General features: G+C 42.8%; 1 protein-coding gene across 1 annotated transcript in view; it reads right to left on the reverse strand.

Moving 5' to 3' along the window:
- kdm7ab (lysine (K)-specific demethylase 7Ab) overlaps positions 1-21,458 on the reverse strand; it is a 65,577-nt gene extending 44,119 nt beyond the window's left edge. Inside the window, 1 exon segment of the mRNA XM_052119628.1 lies at positions 21,325-21,458. Coding sequence (XP_051975588.1) covers positions 21,325-21,422 — 98 coding nt within the window. The 5' untranslated portion in view covers positions 21,423-21,458.
- Between the last annotated feature and the right edge of the window lie 2,732 nt (positions 21,459-24,190).

Below are 24,190 nucleotides of genomic sequence, written 5' to 3' on the forward strand. Positions count from 1 at the left end.
CAGCTTCAAGTTCTTCTGTGTCCACGTCACTGAGGAACTCACATGGTCCATCCACACTGAGGCCGTTGTGAAGAAGACTCACCAGCGCCTCTTCTTCCTGAGATGGCTGAGGAAGTTTGGAATGCACCACCACTTCCTCACACGGTTCTACACCAGCACTGTAGAGAGCATCTTTACTGGCTGCATCACCGCCTGGTACGGCAACAGCACTGTCCTCAACTGCAAAGCCCTGCAAAGGGTGGTGCGAACTGCCAGACACATCATCTGGGATGAGCTTCCCTCCCTCCAGGACATCTATACCAGGCAGTGTGTGAAAAAGAAATCAAGAGACTCCAGCCACCCGAGTCATGGTCTGATCAGGCAGGTGGTATCGCAGCATTAGGACCCGCACCAGCCGACTTCATGACAGCTTCTTCCCCAAAGCAATCAGAATTTTGAACTTGATCTCTCATGATCAATATACATTAGCAATGCACTTTATTAAACTTACACTGGACTGTCATAAATTACATTATCTCTTAACAACAAACTGGCACCTGACTATCAACCTGAATGTCAATACTGCACAATACAACCTACTGTATATTTTATATATACTATTTGTATTGTATACTGTGTATTCTATATTGTGTGTATTGTATACTGTGCATTGTATATTATGATTATGAGAGAACAGAATAGAAATCGGGAAGGTGTATAAAGAAAAACAAAAGTGATGAAGAAATAACTGATGCAGTCATCTATCATTATGTAAAGACAACTTTTTTCAATAATGAAATGTATTTTTGTGCAATTAAATGCCTTTTTGAGTGAAAACGTGTGAATAAGGATAACAAATGAAATTCGCAAAATGAATATGGTCTTTCCATGTCACTTTACCAGAGGTCCCTGGCTAAAAATGTTGTTTTTGATCCTCACCCTTAAAAACATAAATGATAATGAAAATCATAATATTAAATGCCATGGATCAATATTAACTGAATAATCAATTATTTTGTAGAGGGGGTTCAAACTGACAAAACATTTGCGCAAAACTGCTGTTAAAAAATAAAATAAAACACTATATTGTCATTTATTGTCAATATATTATATACACATAGAGATAAGAAGATCTATTTATAAAGTAAATTTGACTTCAACACCCCATGTTGCATTATATGTCCTTATTGCATTATATGTACAAGTACAAAGATTTTAGAATTATAATATTTTGATATATATAAAGTTGGGGTTCCTATAACTCCAGAAGTATAAAAGATATCATAATATCCTTTTAGATTCTGGTTTTGAACAAGCTTTCCTTTTGGTATCTTCATATTAGGCCATATACACTCACTGAGCACTTTTTTTTAGGCAAGCTATGTGTTCCTAATGTGCATGAAAATCCCAGGAGATCAGCAGTAACATAAATACTCAAACCATCCCGTCTGACACCAACAATCATGCCACAGTTGAAATCACTGAGATCACATTTGTTCCCCATTCTGATGGTTAATGTGAAAATAAACTGAAGCTCCTGACCCATATCTGCATGATTTTATGTATTGCACTGCTGCCACAGGATTGGCTAATTAGAAAATCACATGAATATGTAGGTGTACAGGTGCTCCCAATAAAGAGCTCAGTGAGTGAATAACTCCCAGAGAAATGGGGCACTCAGCATGGCTCCATTAGTAAATTGTTAAATGTATCCCATTTTCAATGGTTGCAAAACAAAAGGTTAAAAAGTATTTTAATATTGAAAAAGTTACACACTTCAGCTTTCATTTTCTGGAAATAATTACCCATCATGTAAGGTACAAAAGCAATTGCATTCCATTGTGTACGTTTCCCTGTTAAAAACAGACGAGCAAGCCAACAGCATTCATGCTGTCATAAAAAAAATTCCACAAAACAAAAAGAGATTTGCTAAACCTCACACTCTTTCTCTTCCAGTAGGTAGTTCAGAATGAAATGTGATAATAGCATTATGATATCAGTGGCGCAGGGCTTGTATTGTTTTTTGTATCATTGCTCTGTAATACACTTGCAATTTAAATATTACGAAGCTGTTGCATTTGCTCATTGCCAAGGCTTACGTTGTTGCACTGGTATTGCATGTTGTTTTGTGAAGTGGAGGGGAGGAGTGGCTTTCACTCAAGGGTATCAGAAAGCATTGCATCTGTCTAAATCCTCCTCTCGAGTCCTTTCAGTCTTATAGAATCGGTCAAAAACAGGACGGTCGCAACAAAACAAGATTATCTTTGAGATAAAAATGCTGCATTATAGTATGGATACACTGGATGATCCTTTCACTAAATGGTGACTGGATTATTGGCTTGAGTAAAAAAAAAAAAAAAAAAAAAAACACAAACAAGCTTCTGGGCTCTGGCTCTGGGCTCCATTCCATCAATATCATAAATCGCTCAATGGGTTGTCTGTGTTTGGAAGGGAGAGCCTTTAAGCCCTAAAAAAGATGTTGGAATTTGGCCACAAAAGACAAATACCAATATGAGAGTACAGAGAAGCTGCTTTTCCAAGACTGAGGAGGGAGAGGTGGAGGGCAAGATCTTCTTCCGCTGGTGAAAAATGCTCAGACACCAGCCGTTCCTTACAGCTCCCTTATGACATGCCATTTAGCTTGAATGAAGATAGTCATTAGTCAATAGAAAGGTAGGCTTGATCCACAGAACGAATAAGTATAGGCAAACAATGGAAGGATGTGGCCATTTTTCTCAATAGCACTTTTTTGGAGAAGTGCCCATGGGCCTCCAATCAGAGAGCAATACATTTCTGATGGTTCTAGAGATAATGGGTGAGGGCTGATTTTGTGCGGCTTGCCAGGTCAAGTGTTTAATCTAGCATTGCTTGATGTCCCTACAGGCATTTAGCTGCAAAACCTTAGAAGTTTGAAGAAGTCATCATGAATGCCGTAAACCCAACACAACCAATGAGCTCTCTTAAAGACATAACCAATCGTTCACCTAGACTGAAAGCAGATAAAAGGTGTCTCCATGGTGATGGCAAGTTCACAGGCAGAATTCACAGAATGCATGCTGTAGATCTCATTACGCTCCCAGAATCCCACTATGTAGCATAGTGTGAGCCAGTGGCCTCCTTGCTGATCAAAACCAAAGCATGAAAACAGTTTGGAACATTGTGGAAAGCATGAAATATTGTGAATTTTGGCTGAAAAAGCCCAAACTGTTGCTTTTTGCTGCATAGGCATCCTATTATGAGGCTAATGAATAGGCTTACAACAATGCAATAGGTAATTGTACTTAACTTACTGAAAGTCAACATGCAAAAGCATTCACAACCCATTTTAGTTGGTGGTTTATCTTGAAACTCGTTAGCAACCTACATTTAAAAATACACATGGTAGCTTCTAAAATTCCCATTTGAGGTATGACTGTGTGTGATTTATGTTGTAAAACATCCAAGTGTCTTCAATAATGTTTGTTTACTACAGACATTATTTTACTAATAAACTGAAGAAAAAAGAAACTTTATAAAACCCCATAAACAATTCCAGAAGGGAAGCCACATTGAATTAGCCTTCCGGGTTCACCTAAAATTGATGTCATGGCCAAACAGCTCTATTACAGTTTGATAAAATATTACAACAACTTTTTTTCTCCATTGGAATAATGTGCATTTATGGATTGTTCACAACAAGACCAGGAACATGTATCAAGAAAGTAAATGGGGAAAATGTAGATTTCATGCTGACTTTGCCTGAAGCATTCATCTACTTCTATAATCTTAGGCCAAGGTATAAACAAGACAAAATTAGCTCATTCGCTTGACTTCAACTTATAAGGCCCCTAATTATGAGGTGGCAGTGTAGGATTTCTGTGAGTGGAATTAGAGTTGTACGCCAAAGCAGAACCTGACAATGACCTCTCATATCCATCAGTCATGAGCTTGAGTTACCTGTCATTTAGCAGACACTTTTCATCCTGTGCAACCTACAACACTCTAATTGCAGCGACAATCCCTCTGGAGTAAACAGGGGTTAAGTGCCTTGCCTGAGGGCATAATGATGGAATAGAAAGATTGGGTGACCAGGCAGGACTGTGGACCCACACGGTTTGTGGTAGTACACCAGGGCTTTCAAGAAAGTTTCAAGAAAACCCTTAAGCTAAGAAAACCCTTAGTGACAATAGCCTTAAAATTATAACTTCAGTTTTTCTTAACCAGGCTCAGATCCTTAACCGTTGAGGTTTTCTCCACCACAACTTGTCTGGAAAGAACGTATTGGTTACCTAACGTAACCTCGGTTCTCTCTAGATGAAGGAACGAGTATTGCGTAAGCTAGCTTACGCTACGGGAAAGATTCATCTTTTCTGAGATATTGAAGCCAAAAAATTATCCTTAATTTTTGTATCCATTGTCAACGCAGTGTGGCAGCTGCAGACCTTGAGCGGGCTAGCTAGCGAGCTCATAGGTTGCTCTGCGGCAACTGCTTGGGCGAACTCGCATCCAATGAGAGGCGTCCGTGCGCTCACTGCATCAAAGCCCGCCAAAATGGGCGTGACTAGAGTGCATATAAGCGTAGTTCGTAGGCTGGAACCCTGGTTTTCATTGACTGAAGCGAAAAGTCGCTCGTGGCGCGAGCACGGCCGGCTACGCAATACTCGTTCCCTCATCTAGAGAGAACCGAGGTTACGTTAGGTAACCGATACGTTCTTTTTTTTTATTTTTATTAACAGACAGACATACAAACCAAAATAGTGCATTAACGAACAATATAGTAATTCCATAATTCCAGAAGTGAAAATAACTGTGTGTGTGTGTGTGTGTGTGTGTGCATAAGCAAAATAACCATTTATTATTTATTACCATCATCATTACCATCACAACCACCACTCCTCACTACCAACATGCTGCCAACATTGTATCAGTCAATTTTTATTTCTATTCTTATTTCCATCTTTCCTCCTATGTAACAATTACCATTGTCAGCACTCTTCAAAAATAAAAGATACTTTAATAAGATAATATAAGATAACGTTCTCTTATCTCTTATCTCTTAGCATAAGCTAGCTTACGCTACGGGAACCCATTGTCAACGCGTGCGCGCCAAGCATCCACTGTATGAGCCCCAGGGAATTAAGGGGGGACCCGGGGGAGCCCTTATGAGTGGGGAAATAATATTTGGCCGGCAAGAATGCGGGTCATTGATTGTGTAATACATAAGCACATAGTGGGAAGGGAACGACAGAGCGGCGGTGCCGGTCTGTGTGGAATGTGTCCCATCAGTGCAGCTCACCAGGGGAGCTGTAGCGTATTAAACCGCTAGTAGTTTTGCCTGCAGAGCGGGCACTTCCATATTGTAAAATCTGACAAAGGTGGAGGGGGAAGTCCATCCCGCCGCCACACATATGTCGTGAATGGAAATCCCGCTGGACCATGCCCACGAGGATGCCATGCCTCTAGTGGAGTGAGCCCTAGTGCCCAACGGGCATGGCAGGTCTTTTGACGCGTATGCAGCAGCAATAGCGTCCACTATCCATCTAGATAGTGTCTGTTTCGAGGCGGCGAGACCTTTTGGTGCGCCCTCCGAACGAAACGAAAAGTTGCTCAGAGCGTCTGAAAGCGGCGGAGCACGCAGTATACAATCTCAGTGCTCTGACCGGGCAAAGGAGATTGGCGTCGCGTTCGCTATCGGGTGCTGGCAGCGCCGATAGGGAAATGACCTGTGCGCTGAAAGGAGTACCGATCACCTTGGGAACATAGCCGTGTCTAGGCTTTAAAATGACCTTGGAGTCACTTGGTCCAAACTCAAGACACGCAGCGCTGACAGACAGCGCGTGAAGGTCTCCCACACGTTTGACTGATGACAGGGCAGTCAGAAAAACGGTTTTGAGTGAAAGGTATTTCAAATCCACGGATTGAAGTGGTTCGAAAGGGGGCTTTCATAGTTTCGAGAACTATAGAAAGATCCCAGATAGGAACCGATGGGGCGTGGGGGTTCATCCGTCTAGCTCCCTGAGAAAGCGGATGACCAGCTCGTTTTTACCCCATGACTGGCCGTGCAGGGGTTCAGCGAACGCCGCAACGGCCGCCACATACACTTTGAGCGTGGATGGGGATCTGCCCTTATCCAGCAGCTCTTGTAGAAATACGAGCAGCGACGACACCCCACATGTCCGCGGGTCCAGGTCTCTGTCGGTGCACCATTTTGAGAACACAGACCATTTTGACGTACAGAGTCTTCTCGTGCAAGGGGCTCTAGCTTGTATGATGGTGTTTATTACTCCTTCTGGCAGAGCGACGGGTAGTCGTTGATCACCCACGCAAGCAGTGCCCAGCGCTCTGGGTGGGGATGCCAGATTGTGCCGCGAACTTGAGAGAGGAGATCTGCTCTCACTGGGATGGGCCACGGCGCTGTCAGTGACAGCTGCGTAAGCTCCGGGAACCATGTCTGATTCTCCCAACGCGGGGCTATGAGGAGCACCGAGTGACGCGTTTTCCCTGATCCTCTGCATTACCTGTGGCAATAGCGAGACGGGAGGGAAGGCGTAAAGCGGGCGTCTGGGCCAGTCCTGGGCCAGCACGTCCTCGCTTTTCGAGAAAAATATTGGGCAGTGAGAGTTCTCTTTGGACGCAAAGGTCTATCTCTGCTCTGCCGAATAGGTGCCATAACGTCTGGACTGTTTGAGCGTGCAGGCACCATTCCCCTGGGAGAATATTGTCTCTGGACAGTCTGTCCGGGCCGTCGTTCAGGTGGCCTGGCACGTGCGTCGCCCTCAGCGAGCGCAGGTGGCACTGGGACCAACTCAGTATGCGTTTCGTCAGATGGAAGAGGTTCCTGGATCTGACACCGCCCTGACGGTTTAGGTAGGATACCACAGATCTGTTGTCCGAACGGACCAGGACGTGGTGACCCTGAATGACCGGGAGAAAGCGCACGAGCACGTACTCGACCGCTATCATTTGCAGACAATTTATGTGAAGGAGCTTTTCCTGAACTGACCATAGGCCGAAACCGGAGAGCCCTCGCAGACCGCGCCCCAACCCGTGTTGGGCGCGTCTGTCGAGATGACTTTTCGGCGAGATACAGCTCCCATTGTCACTCCCCGCTGATACCATTCGGCCACTGTCCAGGGCTGCAGAGCTGATATACAGGTCTGAGTCACCTTGATGGGCTGGCAGCCTGTGGCCCAAGCCCGGCGAGATGCGCGGGTGTTTAGCCAATGCTGAAGCGGGCGCATGTGCAGTAAACCCAGCTGAAGTACTGCTGCAGCTGAGGCCATGTAACCTAGCACTCTCTGGAATTTCTTCAGAGGCGTGAGGCTGTTCATCTGAAAAGATGCGGCTAGTCGCTGAACACGGCGCGCGCTGTGTAGATAAGCAAGCCGTCATTGCCACGGAGTCTAGTTCTATTCCAGGGAAGGAAATTGTCTGACTGGGCTGTAGTGAGCTCTTGGTCCAATTGACTGCAAGACCCAAGCTGTTCAGATGGCTGAGGAGAACTGCTCTGTGAGACAGAAGCTCCATATGTGACTGTGCCATAATCAGCCAGTCGTCCAAATAGTTCAAAATTCGCAAACCCTGACTCCGCAGGGGTGCGGCGCCGCATCCATGCACTTCGTGAAAGTACGAGGTGCTAAGGACAGGCCGAGCGGGAGGACGGTGTATTGATAAACCTGGCCGTCGGCGAATCTCAAGAATGGCCTGTGACGGGATTTACCTGAATCTGAAAGTATGCATCTTTCAGATCGAGAGAAATAAACCAGTCCCCTGGCGCACATGCGTGAGGAGTTTCCTGATTGTAAGCATTTTGAATGGTCTTTTTGCAAGCACCTTGTTCAAAACCCTGAGATCTAATATGGGTCTGAGGCCGCCGTCTTTCTTGGGAACAAGAAAATAACGGCTGTAAAGCCCGACTTCGCTCAGAGAGGGTGGCACTTTCTCTATGGCCCTTTTGCACAGAAGGCTTGCTATTTCTGAACGAAGCATGCACGCTGCTTCCGTGTTCACAGTGGTTTCGAGCAGCTCTGAAGCGAGGAGGCGGCGATCGAACTGTAGCAAATAGCCCTGTTGTATTATGCTTAACACCCACTTGGATATCCCTGGAATAGCTTCCCACGCTTTGAAGCGTAACGCTAGAGGGTGAATGGCCAATTCGCTCTGATTGCCGCACACAGAGCGCTGAACAAAATGTGTGAGCGCGTTTAGTGTGTTTATGCATGATTGCTCGCAGACTGCATGAACAGGCTGTTTTGTGAGTGACTTCCGATTGGAATGAATGGGGAAAGAGTCACATCTGTTACTTGATCGCTAAGCATAGTCATGGACACGGGACTTACACACAGAGGAATGTTTGCTGGCCGTGTAACAGAGCGGGCAGAGAATGGAGCGCGCATGCGTATTCGTGAGCGCATTTATTGACTCTAACACTCGGCGGTTACGTAACCGCTTTATGTGGCGTGCTCTGGTGGGGACACGAGACATGTAGTGCTTGTGTGTAGAGGTGAACACTGGATTGTGGGCACATTTTCTACACATAGGGCTGGTCGTGTGACAGAGCTGACCAGAGAATGGAGCGTACGCACGCATTCGTGAGCGCCTTCATTGACTCTGGCGCTTCGAGCGGTTCAGTAACCGCTTTATCGCGAGCGTGCTCTGATAGGGAGCACGGAATGTGTTATGCTTGTGTGTAGGGGTGAACACTGGGTTGTGGGCACATGTTCTACACATAAGACATGTTTGCTCTTTACAAGATTTATTTGGGTCGCCGTAAAACTGCGTTTGAGTGCAGGCAAGCGGGCAGTGTCACCGGCTTGTTGGCTGCTAAATTCACCACTGTAGTAGCCTGAGAGAAGGGGACTGACAGGGGCAAAGCTTTGACGGTGGTCCGGCCGCGGCGGGACTGAGCCGTCGTTTGTTCAAAGTTAGGAAGACTTCGGTTGCTCTGGTTTCAGCGTTACCTTAAATCGAGGCCAGCGGGCGGCGGTCTCGGCGGCTGTCTGAGCGCGATCGAGGGCGGCCGCCCTGTCGACGCTGAGAAGTCTGAGTTTGTTGAGCTGGGCGCTGTGAAGAGGCTCGTGCAGGAGGCCGATCACGTGAGCGGCCTGCAGAGGAGCTAGCGCGACGCGGCAGGAAGAGGTTCATGGCTTGAGTGGCTTTCTGGACTTCTGAGCAGCGGTCAACAATGCCACTCACCGCGGAGCCGAAGAGACCGGTCGGGGAGAGCGGTGCGTTGAGGAACATGGAGCGCTCTGCTTCTCCCATGTCGGCTAGCGTTAGCCACAGGTGTCTCTCGGTCACAGTCAGCGAGGCCATGCACTTCCCTAGAGCTTAAGCTGCAGCTTTGGTAGCGCGAAGGGAGAGGTCTGTCGCGCTTCGTAGACCAGTAACAGCCTCTGGGTGCCTGCCTTTCTCATCCCACTCCCGAAGAAGGTCCGCTTGTAGGATCTGTAAAACGGCCATGGAGTGCAGAGCAGATGCGGCTTGGCGGCGGAATAGGCGGCCAACATAGGCGGAAGTCGCTCTGCAGGCCTTAGATGGGAGCACAGGCTTAGATCGCCATCTCGCGGAGGGCAGGCAAAGGTGTGCTGCTACCCGGTCGAGTCCTCGACCGGGGGGATGGAGGAGTAGCCTCTCTCGGTGGCGCCGTCCACCGACGCGAGAGAGGTGGAGACATGGGAACGGGACCTGGCCGACAAAGGAGCGTTCCACGACTTTGCAAGCTCCGTGTGTAGTTCCGGCAGGAAGGGAGCGGCCCGGGCCGCGGGTGTAGAGCGCCGATGGCTTTGAAGAAAGCAGCCATCGAGTCTGTTGGGTGCCTGCTCAGGGGGCGGTGACCACTCGAGCCCGAGGCGGTCGACTGCCTGTGTGAGGAGGCGTGTTAACTCCCCTTCGACTCCGGCGCGGGTCCTGCTGGATTCCTGGGCCGAGGAGGAGGCTTGGGAGCCTGACCACTCCTTGCTGTCCGAAGCCATGATGGAACAGCAGCCCTTATCCTCCGCCTCGTCATCCGAGATGGCAGCAGTCGCGGCCGCTTGGCGGCAACTGCGGCGTCCAGGGGCGGGGAGGGTGAAAACGATGCTCGAGGGAGAGGCTCGGCGAGGCAGTCGCTTCAACCACAGTTTCCGGCAGCCTTTGGGAGCGGCGCTTCTTTCTGCGCTGGCGGAATGTAAGGCGGCGCGCGGCTTCTGCTTTGAGCGCTGAGTCGAGCCGCAGGGTCGACATCGGTAGCTCCTCGCAGAAATCGCATCCGCCCTCAGTGAGGGCGAGCTCTGCGTGTCCCAGTCCCAGGCAGAGAGCGCAGATGATGTGGCGGTCTCCGGTGCTGAGAGGAGCGCGGCATGAGGCGCAAGTGGAGCGAGGCATCTTGAAAAAGACGCTCGTACTCTTTTGTGAATAGTTCGTAAGAACTAGCTTGCTGAATAAAAAGGATACGTCGTCGGATGGCGTAGCTCGCAGGATGGCTGAAGGTGGCTGAGACGGCCGGCTTCTTCTAGCGCTGTCCACGCTTGCTTGATGCCCCTCGAACGGCGACGCGGCTTCCAGGTCAGCGATGCGAAGAGCTTCGCTGAAGAGATGAAAATCAGGGTTCCAGCCTACGAACTACGCTTATATGCACTCTAGTCACACCCATTTTGGCGGGCTTTGATGCAGTGAGCGCGCGGACGCCTCTCATTGGATGCGAGTTCGCCCAAGCTCGTCTATAGGCTGCAGCAGTTGCCGCAGAGCAACCTATGAACTCGCTAGCTAGCCCGCTCAAGGTCTGCAGCTGCCGCACTGCGTTGACAATGGATACAAAAATTAAGGATAATTTTTTGGCTTCAATATCTCAGAAAAGATGAATCTTTCCCGTAGCGTAAGCTAGCTTACGCAATACGAGAGAACCTCTCGTAAGAGAACACAGAAAACACGGTCCGCTTTGATGTGTGGCTGCACTTATTCGCTAAATTAATTCTGACTTAGGGAGGAAACTGTACGCAAAAACTATTTGCCAACAGACAGTGAAGCATCAGGAAACATAACATAAAACGAGGGTAAAGAAACAAACTAAAGCCTCCCTCCTCTCCCACTTTGTCTTTTTGTGAAGAACCGGACCGCCTGTCTAAAACTGCACCCAAGAGAGTAATAAGCACAGGAAGTAGCATTTAGCAAAGGAAACTGGGCTTTGCTGCTTCGAGCCCACAGCTCAGCCAAGACCATGGTCTCAACTACAGCAGGGGACTTCCTCTGGAAGCCACTGTGCAGCAAACTTCATTTTTCTGAACATGCAAGTCAAACAAGACTGTAACAGACAATAGAAATAGCACTGAGCTTTGCTATCATAAAGGAATAGTTGGAAAGATTCTGTCATTTACTTAACCTCATTTACAGAATTCACCTTGTTCTTTAAACAAAGCTAACACATGGCTTCAGAAGACATTGAATATGATGCATGAATATGGGCCTTTTTTATATTTACCTTTTCACAATATTCTTCTTACTTACAGTGGAAGAAAAAGTATGTGAACTCTTTGGAATTACCTGCATTAAAATCTGGTTTGATGTTCATCTAAGTTACAATAATGAACAAACACAATATGCTTTTACTAACAACACAACATTTTGAATACATCATTCAAACATTTACAGTGTAGGCTGGAAAAAGTATGTGAACCCCAAGACTAATGATGACAACAAAAGTACATTAGATTCAGTATTTGGCAAACCGGGCATCTAAGTAATGAAACAAGTTTGGAGGTGTGGGATAGAGCTACTTTGACTTTTAAAAAGCACTCAAACATTTTGAGTTTGCTATTCACAAGAAGCATCTGCTGATATGGACCATGCCTAGCAAAAAAAGATATCTCAGAAGACCTATGATCACAAATTGTTGCTTTTCATAAATATATTAATCTGTCCACAATTAGAGACAAATTGCCATTAAATGGAGACGCTTTAGTACTGTGGCTACTCTTCCTAGACATGGCTGTCCAGTGATGACCAGTGGCGGGCCATGAATTTTAAGTCTAGGCCTTCAGTCATTAAGAAACATAGTTTCACAATTAATAAGACACCCTATGCCTTTGGGTAATACTAGTAATACCAGTTCACATTTTAAAAACACATCCACGCATGAAAGCCAGAACTTGAAATTACACTTAATTCTCAAGCAAGCCTAATTTTAACTGCAGCATGGCTGTTTTGTGAAATGAAGATCTCCCAAACAGACATTCAAAAATTATTATACATAATATATTTGTGATTTAGATGTTGCTTGCAATACATTTTGTTTTGTCAGGGTACATGGTTATGCTGCATTCCATTCAAGTTGGATGTGGGATATTCCTATCTCTGACTATAAATGCAGTACATTCCTCAAAATTCAGAAGACGATGTTTTAGGAAACAAAACTGCAATGCTCCCGTTAGCTTAGCAGGAGCTTAATTCTCATTAGAAATGTCTCCTAGCAACCCAACTGATAAATAATGCTGCAGCGCTAGCATTTGTGCTTCAGGTGTACGATTATCAAAAGAGACTATAATGTTTTACACACCTGTTAAGCATTTGTTAAACAAGCTTTTATATCATGTAATGTGGAAACAAACTAATTTATCAATATTACTTAATAAATTGAATGTTTTTCACTTACTATATATATATATATATCTCCTGTCATGCACCTGCATCTCGGCATAATCAGAGTTAAGAATTTGTAGAAGTTGTAATTCTGACTTAGATGCATTCCATGGCACATTTCCTAGTAGGAAGTTGGAAAATCCGACTTTCTGAGCTGAATGGAACGCAGCACTACTTTTCCAAACTTGATCTGAAAAACTTGAAACTTTTTCCATAGCACTGTAAATCTTTAAATGGAATGTTTTAAATAAAGACATGAAAAATTATAATTGTTTGTGTGTTGTTAACTTGTCAATACTTGTGACTTTAATGAAGATGAGATAAAAATGTTATGACCAATTAATGCAGAAAACCAGCCAATTCCACATAAATTCACATCATTTTTCATGCCAATGTATGTGTTCCACAAAAGAAAGAAAATCAGAGGTTTGGTATGAGATGAGTAACAAATTATGAGTGTGAAAGGGACAGCTCACTATCTACTGAGCAATTGCTCATGGTTAAATCGGTGATGTGGTATTTTGTAGGGCTGTCAACAAATTTGTACCTTAAATATTTTCGAAATTCGAATAAAAAGAAAATTCCACAAGAGGGCGCATTAACCATACATCACTGTTATATTACTGCAAATAACATTCCTGGCTGTAAAAAAAAAAAAGCATTTCATTTTCAACTAATGTACATAAAATAAAGATTTTAGCCAGTCCATATTTTCAAATGTTAAGCCAGGGGCTGTTCAAACAGACGGAACACAACAAACTAGAACAGAACGCGAGAATCTTGAGACACATATTTCCAAGTTGAACTCCTTTCCTGACAAAGCATTAAAAAAATTAATTGCTTAATCCGAGAAATGCTTATGAAAGAGCAAGACGTAACGGCCAAGTACCTCCACCTACAGTAAGGGTCTGTTCACACTGAATGCTTTTGCAACCATCCATTTGTTTTTCCATGTATACGTGCGCTAGAGGAACGTCTTTGTTTCCCTTTGTTTTTGTTTATTCAGTGTCTTGTGCAGGAGCGCTGTTTTTAAGATGATGTGTCTAATTAAAAAGAACTTTAAAAGCATATTGAGACACCTGCTTTCTGTTAAACTGTATTTGTTGTGCTGTGTCTAGCCTTTTTTAGTCAAGAATGTGATCGATCTGAAGTCATTGTCAGTGCTTTGCACTAGAGCCCTGCACGGGCCAAAAACTCCAGCCCTAGCCCGTAGTGTTCAAGCCCTAGAAAACATCTACAATTATTCTTAAATATTGGCCCGAGGCCAATATTTAAGCTTTCTGACGCTAATGCACTAATACATCTATCTCTAATGCACGCTCTCTCTAATACACGCAAATACACATGCTAATAGGTAAAGTTATTATAGGCCTCAAATATAAAGTTATAGTGCCACGGCAATCATGCCCACAAATATTATTGCCAACTATCCATTACAGAAAAATATAAGAATGCAGTAGATAATAGCCAAGCTACGTGATCCAGCAGCAAATAAGTAAATAAAGATGTACGGCCTACCTTTCTTTGATGTGAAGTAACTTTACACAAACTGGAGAACAATGTTTAAAAGAACTCGCCAACTGGCTAACGTAAAAAATAAATAATAATCCTTTGAACTGTGTACAGGCTGAACTGTCACTGTTTATTGGTGGTGTTGTGAAGAAAAAGAATCGCATCCACCATTGAAGGCATCAGAGCTGTTCTATTCTCCTCCAGCGTCCTCCCTGCTGTGCTGAAAAATGTGTTCGCTGCTACTGTTGCTTGCAGGTATGCTCAACACATGATGGGTGAGTCTTGACAACAAAGGAAGTGTCTTCTCATGTTCACTCCACCAACCCAGCAAATCTCGGTTGTCAAATTCCGTTTTCTGGTTAAGGTATATGTGAACCTCATCCACAGCTGTGTCATACATAACCCTGGGCGACATTCTCCCACTCCAATTCTAAGTTTGACAGTGTTCTTTTTGTTGCTGCCGGTGGCGGCGGGCAGCTAGCTGACTCCTCAGTCGCATTTCCACCAGTTGCGCGATAGCTTGCGATCCAACTCTTTGCATCTTGCAGGATGGTATCTCTCTCAGTAGCACAGAACATCCGCAACTGGTTGAATTTTGGCCACAGGAATATTGTTTATGGAGTGGTTGAATCTGGACCTTCTTGCCAATCCTTGATAAGGCATGTCAGTGCTTACTGGCTGGGAATGATGCATCAGCTTCTCGTGCCACAACACAACAAAGTTAAAAGTTGGATATTGATCCCCTTCCAACTCCCGCTGGGCTTCGTAGAAGGGTTGGAGAAAAAAAAGACAAAGAAATCCAGAACATCTGGGGACACATCAACCATTCTATGGCCTTCTCCACGGCTCTCCAACTTTTCCAGTAGACTTGAGCGTGTGAAATACAGTGCTGTAACATGTTTCTCCCATCTGCAGAACGGTCTTGGATAACTGGCTTGCCAGACCGCTTTGTTTCACCAACCGGACTACTTTCTTGACAGCCAGCAACGTTGCACCAACCTCTGGGACTGTTACTGAGAACTCAGTGATGTTCAAGGCATGTCGGAGGACCGTGTTGTAGATGTGATCCTGACAGTCCAAGCGCCGGTAAGGTCATAATGCAACAATATTCAAACCTTGGTCTGTTACCCATACCACCTTAGTCATTACAGAGGGATCAAACTTCAGAACTGACACAATCTGCTTCTGCAATTCCTTGCAGATATTTTCAGCTGTTTTAGCATCATCGTGAGGGAACATGGCAGTTATGACTACATTACTCTTCAACTTGAAATCTGATGTCATATAGTGACATGTAATCGCCATGTAACTGACCTTGCGGTAATCATCAGTCCACATGTCTGTGGTCATCCCAACATTAACTCATTTATCTAAGCAACAATCGCTTCTCTTTTTGTTGTTGCCTTTTCGTGGCATCTGTGAGAGACAGTCGTGGGGTCAGGCAGCAACTTTTCAGCAGACAAGCGACCATAGACTGCCCGGCGTTAATTCGTTCCTGGGCTAACTTTATAAATCTGCCTCCAGCCACCGTTTGAAATGGCCGTATGTCTTCACAGCAGAAATCCACACACTTCTCGGTGACTTGGAATTTGGCATTAACGGGCACTGGTTTCAAGAAAAACTTGGACATTGATAACTGTCTCGTGGTAATAGAGCTAGCTGTAGTGCAGCCGCGCTCAACATGCAGTTGTAGATGAGATATTCCTGTTTTTTTGCTGTCCTTTGCACACATAAAAAATTGTAATACACAGTTTTAGCATTTGAACTAACATTTTTCTTCTCTGAAATTCAATGAATATTCAAAATTCGCATTTTTATTTGACAGCCCTAGTATCTTGCGAATTTCAGAAGAATCAGATCTTTTTTGTGGTAAGTGAAATCAAGCCTGTGGTTTGAAGTGACTTTCCCTTGACTATAGAAAATTTCTCTTTTCAATGCTTTTAAACATAACTACACTTATTAGATATGTCAAATGTGGCAGATGACCATTGACATCATACAGTGCATCCGGTAAGTATTCACAGCGCTTCACTTTTTCCACATTTTGCTATGTTACAGCCTTATTCCAAAATTGATTAAATTCATTATTTTCCTCAAAATTCTACAAACAATACCCCATAATGACAACGTGAAAGAAGTTTGTTTGAAATCTTTGAAAATTAATAAAAAAAAATAAAATGTATTAAAAAAAAAGTCTTTAAATCACAAGTATTCACAGCCTTTGCTCAATACTTTGTTGAAGCACCTTTGGCACCAGTTACAGCCTCAATACTTTTTGAGTATGATAGTACAAGCTTGGCACACCTATTTTTGGGCAGTTTCTCCCATTCTTCTTTGCAGGACCTCTCAAGCTCCTTCAGGTTGGATGGGGAGTGTCGGTGCACAGCCATTTTCAGATCTCTCAGGAGATGTTAAATCGGGTTCATGTCTGGGCTCTGGCTGAACCAGTCAAGGACATTCCCAGAGTTGTCCTGTAGCCACTCCTTTGTTATCTTGGCTGTGTGCTTATGGTCATTGTCCTGTTGGAAGATGAACCTTAGACCCAGTCTGAGGTCCAGAGCGCTCTGGAGCAGGTTTTCATCAAGGATGTCTCTATACATTGCTGCATTTATCTTTCTCTCGATCCTGACTAGTCACCCAGTTCCTGCCACTGAAAAACATACCCACAGCATGATGCTGCCACCACCATGCTTAACTGTAAGGACGGTATTGGCCAGGTGATGAGCGGTGCCTGGTTTCCTCCAGACATGACACTTGCCATTCAGGCCAAAGAGTTCAATCTTTGTTTTATCAGACCAGAGAATTGTTTCTCATGGTCAGAGTCCTTCAGGTGCCTTTTGGAAAACTCCATGTGGGTTGTCACGTGCCTTTTACTGAGGAGTGGCTTCTGTCTGGCCACTCTACCATACAGGCCTAATTGGTGGAGTGCTGCAGAGATGGTTGGTCTTCTGGAAGGTTCTCCTCTCTACACAGAGAAATGCTGGAGCTCTGTCAGATTGACCAACGGGTTCTTGGTCACCTCCCTGACTAAGGCCCTTCTTCCCCGATCGCTCAGTTTGGCTGGGCGGGCGGCCAGCTCTAGGAAGAGTCCTGGTGGTTCCAAACTTCTTCCATTTACGGATGATGGAGTTGTAGAAACATCTCAAGGATGATCAGTGGAAACAGGATGCACCGGAGCTCAATTTTGAGTGTCATAGAAATGGCTGTGAATACTTATGTACAAGTGATTTTTTTCGTTTTTTATTTGTAATAAATTTGCAAAGATTTGAAACAAACTTATTTCACGTTGTCATTATGGGGTATTGTTTGTAGAATTTTTAGGAAAATAATGAATTTAATCCATTTTGGAATAAGGCTATAACATAACAAAATGTGGAAAAAGTGAAGCACTGTGAATATTCCCGGATGCACTGTATATCCAGTAGACTGTTAATCATAAACGGTCTGTAAAAAAACGCATCTGAAAAAATGCCTAAACAAAAATGGAAGGTTATGGAAAAATTATATTTTGTAGAGAGCGATCTACTACACACCTGTATTGTTTTTAGGTCTACACCTTCCTACAAGAGGTGTGCAAAACGACATGATTTTTTATTTTTATTCACCGACTAGTCAACAACCGTATTTTCCAGAATATAAGTCAAGTTTTTTTTTCTTCATCATCTTAAAGGTCATGCTAAACTGTAAAAAACAATGTGATGGGTAACGCAGGGAAATTTGGGAACACCTGTTTTTTTTTTTACCGCAATTTTAACAATAACTTACTGTAAAAAGTAAATGTACTCTCTTGTTAAACACAATATACATTTTTACAGTTAATCGCAAGGTAAAAATCATACTTTTTACATGTAAAACTTTTTTTAACATGTATTGTCTTTTTAAATATACTGTAATTTTCTAGAGAATATTTTTAAATAACTGCCCGTTTACTGTAGCATTTTTACAGTCTTTCACAGTTTAAATTATGGACATTTTTTACAGTGTGCTTATAGTACGAAGCAATTTATTTCCATAATTTATCCATTGATGTCATCCGATCAAACAAAATGCATATGCTTACACACAAACAGACGAAGAAGAAAAAAATCTGTCAAATTGAGCCATTCATTTTCCTTATTTTCTAGGCTTGAGCAATACGCGAAATGCCAACAGACATCCTAATTGATATTCTAGTGAAGCAGTGCACAATCCCAGTTAAGCTTCAATCCCTAAAGAATCTCTAATGTCCCATAACCATTGGACGAAAGAGGCGGGGATGACTTTTTCAACCAGGCCAATCCCACTTGAAACATAGGCTGTGAGACAGAAGCCATCTATCTCTTCTCAGTATTTTCAACCTCTGAGGGATGTTGATGAATGGGGCTTTGAACTTGCTTCTGGCCAGCGAGGCCTCAATCAATCTTTCCCCTCCTACAAACACAGAAGCACTCCTACACATGTGCATCAAGCATGCAAATATACACATTATTCAAGAGACTGAGAAACATACAACTGAATCACAGATCTTTAGGAAGATTTGCCGACAGTAATGGATTTGCAAAATGACATACTTTTAAAATCAACTAGCTTGTGGGTTGCCTGAATAACTAGCAAACTAATTAGTTGGGGGCATTTACATGAAACGTGTTCTTGTTTTCAAAAACAGCAAGCCGGAGTGCCGGTCTCCAGATTTGTTGGACTACTTTTAAAGGAATTGTTCACCCAAAAATTAAAACTCTTTTAAAGTACGTACTTACCGTAATGTCGCTCCAAACCAGTATGACTTTCTTTCTTTCATGAAATAGGGTTTATTTACCATAATACAGGTGAATAGTGGTGGCGGTTTATGTTATCGATGTAGGCGCAATATTTGATTAAGCAATTTATTAAAAAGCACAAAATTTACATGAGCCATTTGAATGGAGACAGACCGACATTCTAACCAACACTGACGAGGAAAACAGCTACAGCACTCTCAAGCTTTTTATAATTTTATGAAATAATAATTATATATATATATATAAACACTATCAAACATAATGCATTAGCCTACTCTCTGCTCCATTTCATCATTTAAATCTATTCCTCAGATTTCCCCCCTAAAAAAAAAAAAAGAACAATAGATAACATTCTGAGATGTCACTAAACTGGCTGCACCCATCCCAGTAGGTAAGGCATGTATGGATAGTTTTGTACCATTTTAACGGTATGCTTGACATCAAGCTTGGCCTAATGCCACTATCAGGCATGAATATCAGTAGTTTCGTAATCCTCTGAGCCCTATACACCCCCAGCGACTCTTTCCTCTTAAACCAGGCTGTGTATGGAGCCAGATAACAACCTGGGTTAGGCGGCAGGCGAGACAGCATAATCCCATTGGTGGCAGGCAGAACTGCCGCATGAAACCTTTGATTAACACAGAACAAATTGTATCAACCATGCATCCTGCGAAAATGATCAGCCCGTGTTATCTGCAGCCCCAGTGGGCACCTGAATGTTGTAGTGATATAGAACGCTCCTGGCACAATTCAACATCATGTGCAATTCAAATACACAATTCCATGAAAACCATGATAAAGGTTTATTCTCTATATACCCTCTAAAATGTTTTTCATTTTATAAACCTTAAATTCACAGCAGTGCCATGTCTGATTTTAAACGTGGATAAAAACGAGGCTGTCAGGTATAGACTTACATCAATGGCTTGTAATATTCTTGAAACAAAAGAAAATTCTAAAAAACATTCAATATTCTGAATTAAATAAATTCAAGAAATCGTGAGTTGTGGAAAAGTAGACGTTATCTAGGAACTTTTAGGGTTTTGGCATTCAGCCAGCGTTGCATATTCGTAGTATAGGACTACTACATGCATGTGTACAAGATTAGAGGCATTTCCAAGCTGCCAAAAGAGAAATGTGAAGGCCAACTATAAACACTTATAAACACAAGGCATAACAGGACGGAAAATCGCATGCCGTCAGGTTACATTTTACAGTTTAAGCACATTTCATCCCGAGTATGTCATGCACGGGCACAACTCCACGTTGTACACGTCAAAACTGCGCCTGTTTCTTTAAGAGGCGGAACAACATGCCCAAATTTGTACAACAGGGGGGATTTAAATGCCCGACCCCTGCTGTCAATCAAAAAGACCAAACAATCACAGAACCTTACGGCTGAAGTGCGAAATGTCTCTCGTTACATTTAAAAGTGCCATTAAACATAGCAAACGCCGAAAATGGAAGCTACTTAACAAGCAATCTGTAATGCACGTATAGTTTAAAGCATTTAACGGGAGAAAGGTCTGATCTCGTAAACTCAACCACACGTCTTTGTTTAGTTACCCCCTCCCCGTGTAACTTTTCATCAAACCCCCCACGTTTCCTCGCGCTTCACAGATTGTCTTGCCCATGGCTGCAGATAATCTAACAAAGAAATAACCTTGATGCTATACATGTTTTACTAACAAGAAAATAACAATACAATCTCCCGGTAGCTTTCAAATATGAGCTGAATTAAAATAAAGGAAACTCACGAAAGTAACGAAAATATCCATCCAGATGTTGTTCACAATACGGACTCCATCTGTTCAACCTAAATGTTAATCAAGTTGGTGCTGTGTGAAATTCAGACACGACTCAGTCACTAAAATGTGCATTTTCTTTTCAGTTGAAGTCTCAATACTTGCAACCAAGTGGTTTACAGCTTGTAAATTTGTTCAACCAAAACACAAACAAAATGAAAACATCGCCATGCATAAGTTCACTTGAAAGCTGCAAACCAAGTTTCAGCCTTATACAGATCATATATATTTCTTAAATAGGCTAACAGTCTCGTGCACTTTAAAAAAAACATGAAAATGTTCATATTTATTTACTTATGTGCTTCAAAACAACATAAGGGGTTAATGTCAGCTGATGCACCGCAACTCAGCCACAAAGCTTCCGAGACAACCCAACGTTAACCTATTTTCGCTGCTCAGATTGCTGCATTTTTGCAGCAGCCACAGAAAACCTGTCAGTCGTAACGACAAAACAATAACGACGTTAGATAGGAAAGAAATAACATGCGCGGAACATGGGCGTTTAAAATAGGAAAATGTCAAATGATGCGATAAACGCATGGAAATATTGACAAAGCAGCGCGTGAAACCGTCTCATGGCGAGCGAGCTTCGCTCAACAAACGGCTTGCTGACACCCGAAGTGCCATATGATTTCATTGGCTCGGATATGTCACACTGTAACAGTTTAAATCCTTACCTGCCGTGAAACCAGTCCTTACAAATGTCGCATTCTATCATAAACCGGCTCACATCGTACGGCTGCCGGCAGACGCAATACAGCTGGGCCGTCGCCATCTTCGGACTGTCCCCAAACAACGCAGCCAAGCTGGAATCGGGTTGGGCGGGGAATCCTTTTTTATTATGCGGAAACAACACAGAGAGGAACGCAGAACGGGAGGGGCACGGAAAGCGTGTTCTGACGTCAAGCGTCAACATCGAGCGCAAGTCACTCCAAGGCAGTTTATTATCACGTAATACGACATAACGATGAATAAAAACTATTGATGAGAGAAACGACTTGGGGAAACATTATTCGAAACTTCTCTAAAACCAGGTCTATGACCAATAGTTGTTATATTTTATAACAAAGCAATTAGCGCACAGTTGGTTAAATATATTAATATTAATGTTAATTAAATGTATGTGCTATCATACTTATTTTCCTCTCATTTTATGCATTTTACTATATTCTTTAAAGGAATAGTTCACCCCAAAATAAAAATTATCTTATTTACAAGGCGGCGCCAGCGAATTTTGATTGCTGGTGCTGAATGTGTGTTAAATCTTTGCCAGGGGGAGCTGAGCTTTGGTCACTAAATATGTGCATAACCTGGCATGGCCAAGCGATTTTATTAATATCAGTATGCATGAGGTGACAAGTGAAATCTCTATGCTGCAGCCTCAATAAAACAGGAAACACACTTTCAGGTGTGTTTTCAGCTTCGTACTGTCTGAAGCACAGGTACAGCAAAACAGTGTACCCTTATTGGGGGTCTGGGGACATGCTCCCCTGGGATAAACATTTAGCAAAAACTGCACTAAAGCATTTAATTCTGAAGACTTTAGGAGCAGCATTTTATTTTACTTTTCTCAAGTATTTATCTTGTGTAGTAATTAATTTAAATACGGGCATTGATAAAATACTTATTCACACAGCACTTCCAATGAGATATATATATATAGATAGATAGATAGATAGATAGATAGATAGACAGACAGACAGACAGACAGACAGACAGACAGATAGATTGATTGATTAATGGTGATTTAGAAATCCCAGACTGACTTTTTTAACCCTTGTGCGACCTTTCTCTCTTTTCTGTTTAGTTTTTTTTTTTCTAACATTTTAACCGTGTTAATGCCAAAAGCATACATTTTGCCAAAGGTGTGTATTTTTGGGGGAATTTTGATATTTCAACCACAATTCCTATAATACATGTATAATGCACTGTGTACACAAAATAGTTACACTCAAGTCCTTCAGGACAACATTTTGCACATTGAAACCCATTAAATCAGCAATATTTGATCCTAGTGCCATTAAAGCATAAAATCACGAATTCTACGATATTATCTTTCATTCCAGAGTCCTGGCTTAAAATGTTTAAATTGTAACATTTTCCACCAGATGGTGCAATTTTTCTCATGTTTATCATATGGAGCAAATACATGCTTTTTCCTGTTTTCTGTTTGCTCCATTATAAAGTACTGCAGGCCAAAATTGTATGGTTGTGTTGGTATGGATGTCAGAGGGTGTTTTGTATGTATTGAGAATTTGAGTGTGTGTAAAAACAACAGTGGCATTATTTAAACAAACTGGAATTTAAAAGGTTAAAATCTTGAAAATTAATGAATATTTGGTAGTTATGATCAGGACTGATGTTGGTTAAAAATTGAAGTCAGTGAAAGTGGAAAATAATATTAATATATAATATATTTATGGCAGTTTTTGATGCAAACATTTTTGTCCTCTAAGGTACAGTGGTTTTTTTTTGTTACTTTTTTGTCAAATCTGACACTGCACAAAAAATAATATATCTGCAGGTCGGAGATGGTGAAATAAGGGTGTTTTTGCCTGTCGGTCATTGATGCTCTATGGCAGCTTTTGCATACCAAAATGGCCACTCAAACATTTCTGGTTCACATACTGCTTGCAGTTTAACGTTGCATCAGCGATCCAGTTCTATTTATATATCAGTGGTAACTTCTCTTATTCTCTAATTTTATCATAGTAAACTCCACATGTTGTTCACTCCAATAGGATTGAGTGTATAACATGTTGAATATTAGTGGACAGGCAGCCAATTCATTAAGTTATGCACTGTTTCCTCACAAAAGTAGTTTATTAGTCTTGTCTCTTGTCTCCTCACCAGTGAACCGCCATAAGATTGTCTATGGGACCGCTGTGTTTTTTGCTAACTTTGTTGGCTTCATTGCTAGAAGGGCTCTGGTAGTTACAAAGCAGGGTCCGGGGTTGTATGGGTACGGGGGGCTGCTCCACCACTACTGAGAGATTTGTTGTAGACATGCAGTTGGAGTGAGTGTGTTTAATAAAGTTTCAACTGTTAAGTTTGCGTCTGTTCTGTGTATCATGACAGTAAATATTCCACTTGATTTTTTTCGGTTCTATTTATTTCATTTCTGTTTTTTTACAGAGTTAGAAACACTCTGAACGATACAGCCGTTTGACTTATTCTTTGAAGGAATCAACTAAAATGAGTAATTCATTTGTAAATCGGGCATCAGTTCTGATTACAAACAGGCAACAGAAATACGGGACACATGATATGATTGCTAAAATATTGTATGGGAAAATGTTTCTTTATACAATCTTTATACATTCTGCTGGCTGTTAAAAACATTTGACGGGGGTGCTACGGGAGTACTATGGACTTTCTTGAGGAGGCGGAAGCACACGCTAGCCCCTCCCTAGTGCTGGCTCTGCTAATGCCATCCCAGATGTGTATGACTTTCTTTATTTTGCTGAACACAAACATAAGAATATTTCAGCTCTGTAGGTCCTCACAGTGCAAGTGAATGGTAGCCAGCAATTTGATGCTCCA

The sequence above is a fragment of the Xyrauchen texanus genome, chromosome 46 (assembly GCF_025860055.1).
Source record: "Xyrauchen texanus isolate HMW12.3.18 chromosome 46, RBS_HiC_50CHRs, whole genome shotgun sequence".
Taxonomy (NCBI): Eukaryota; Metazoa; Chordata; class Actinopteri; order Cypriniformes; family Catostomidae; genus Xyrauchen; species Xyrauchen texanus.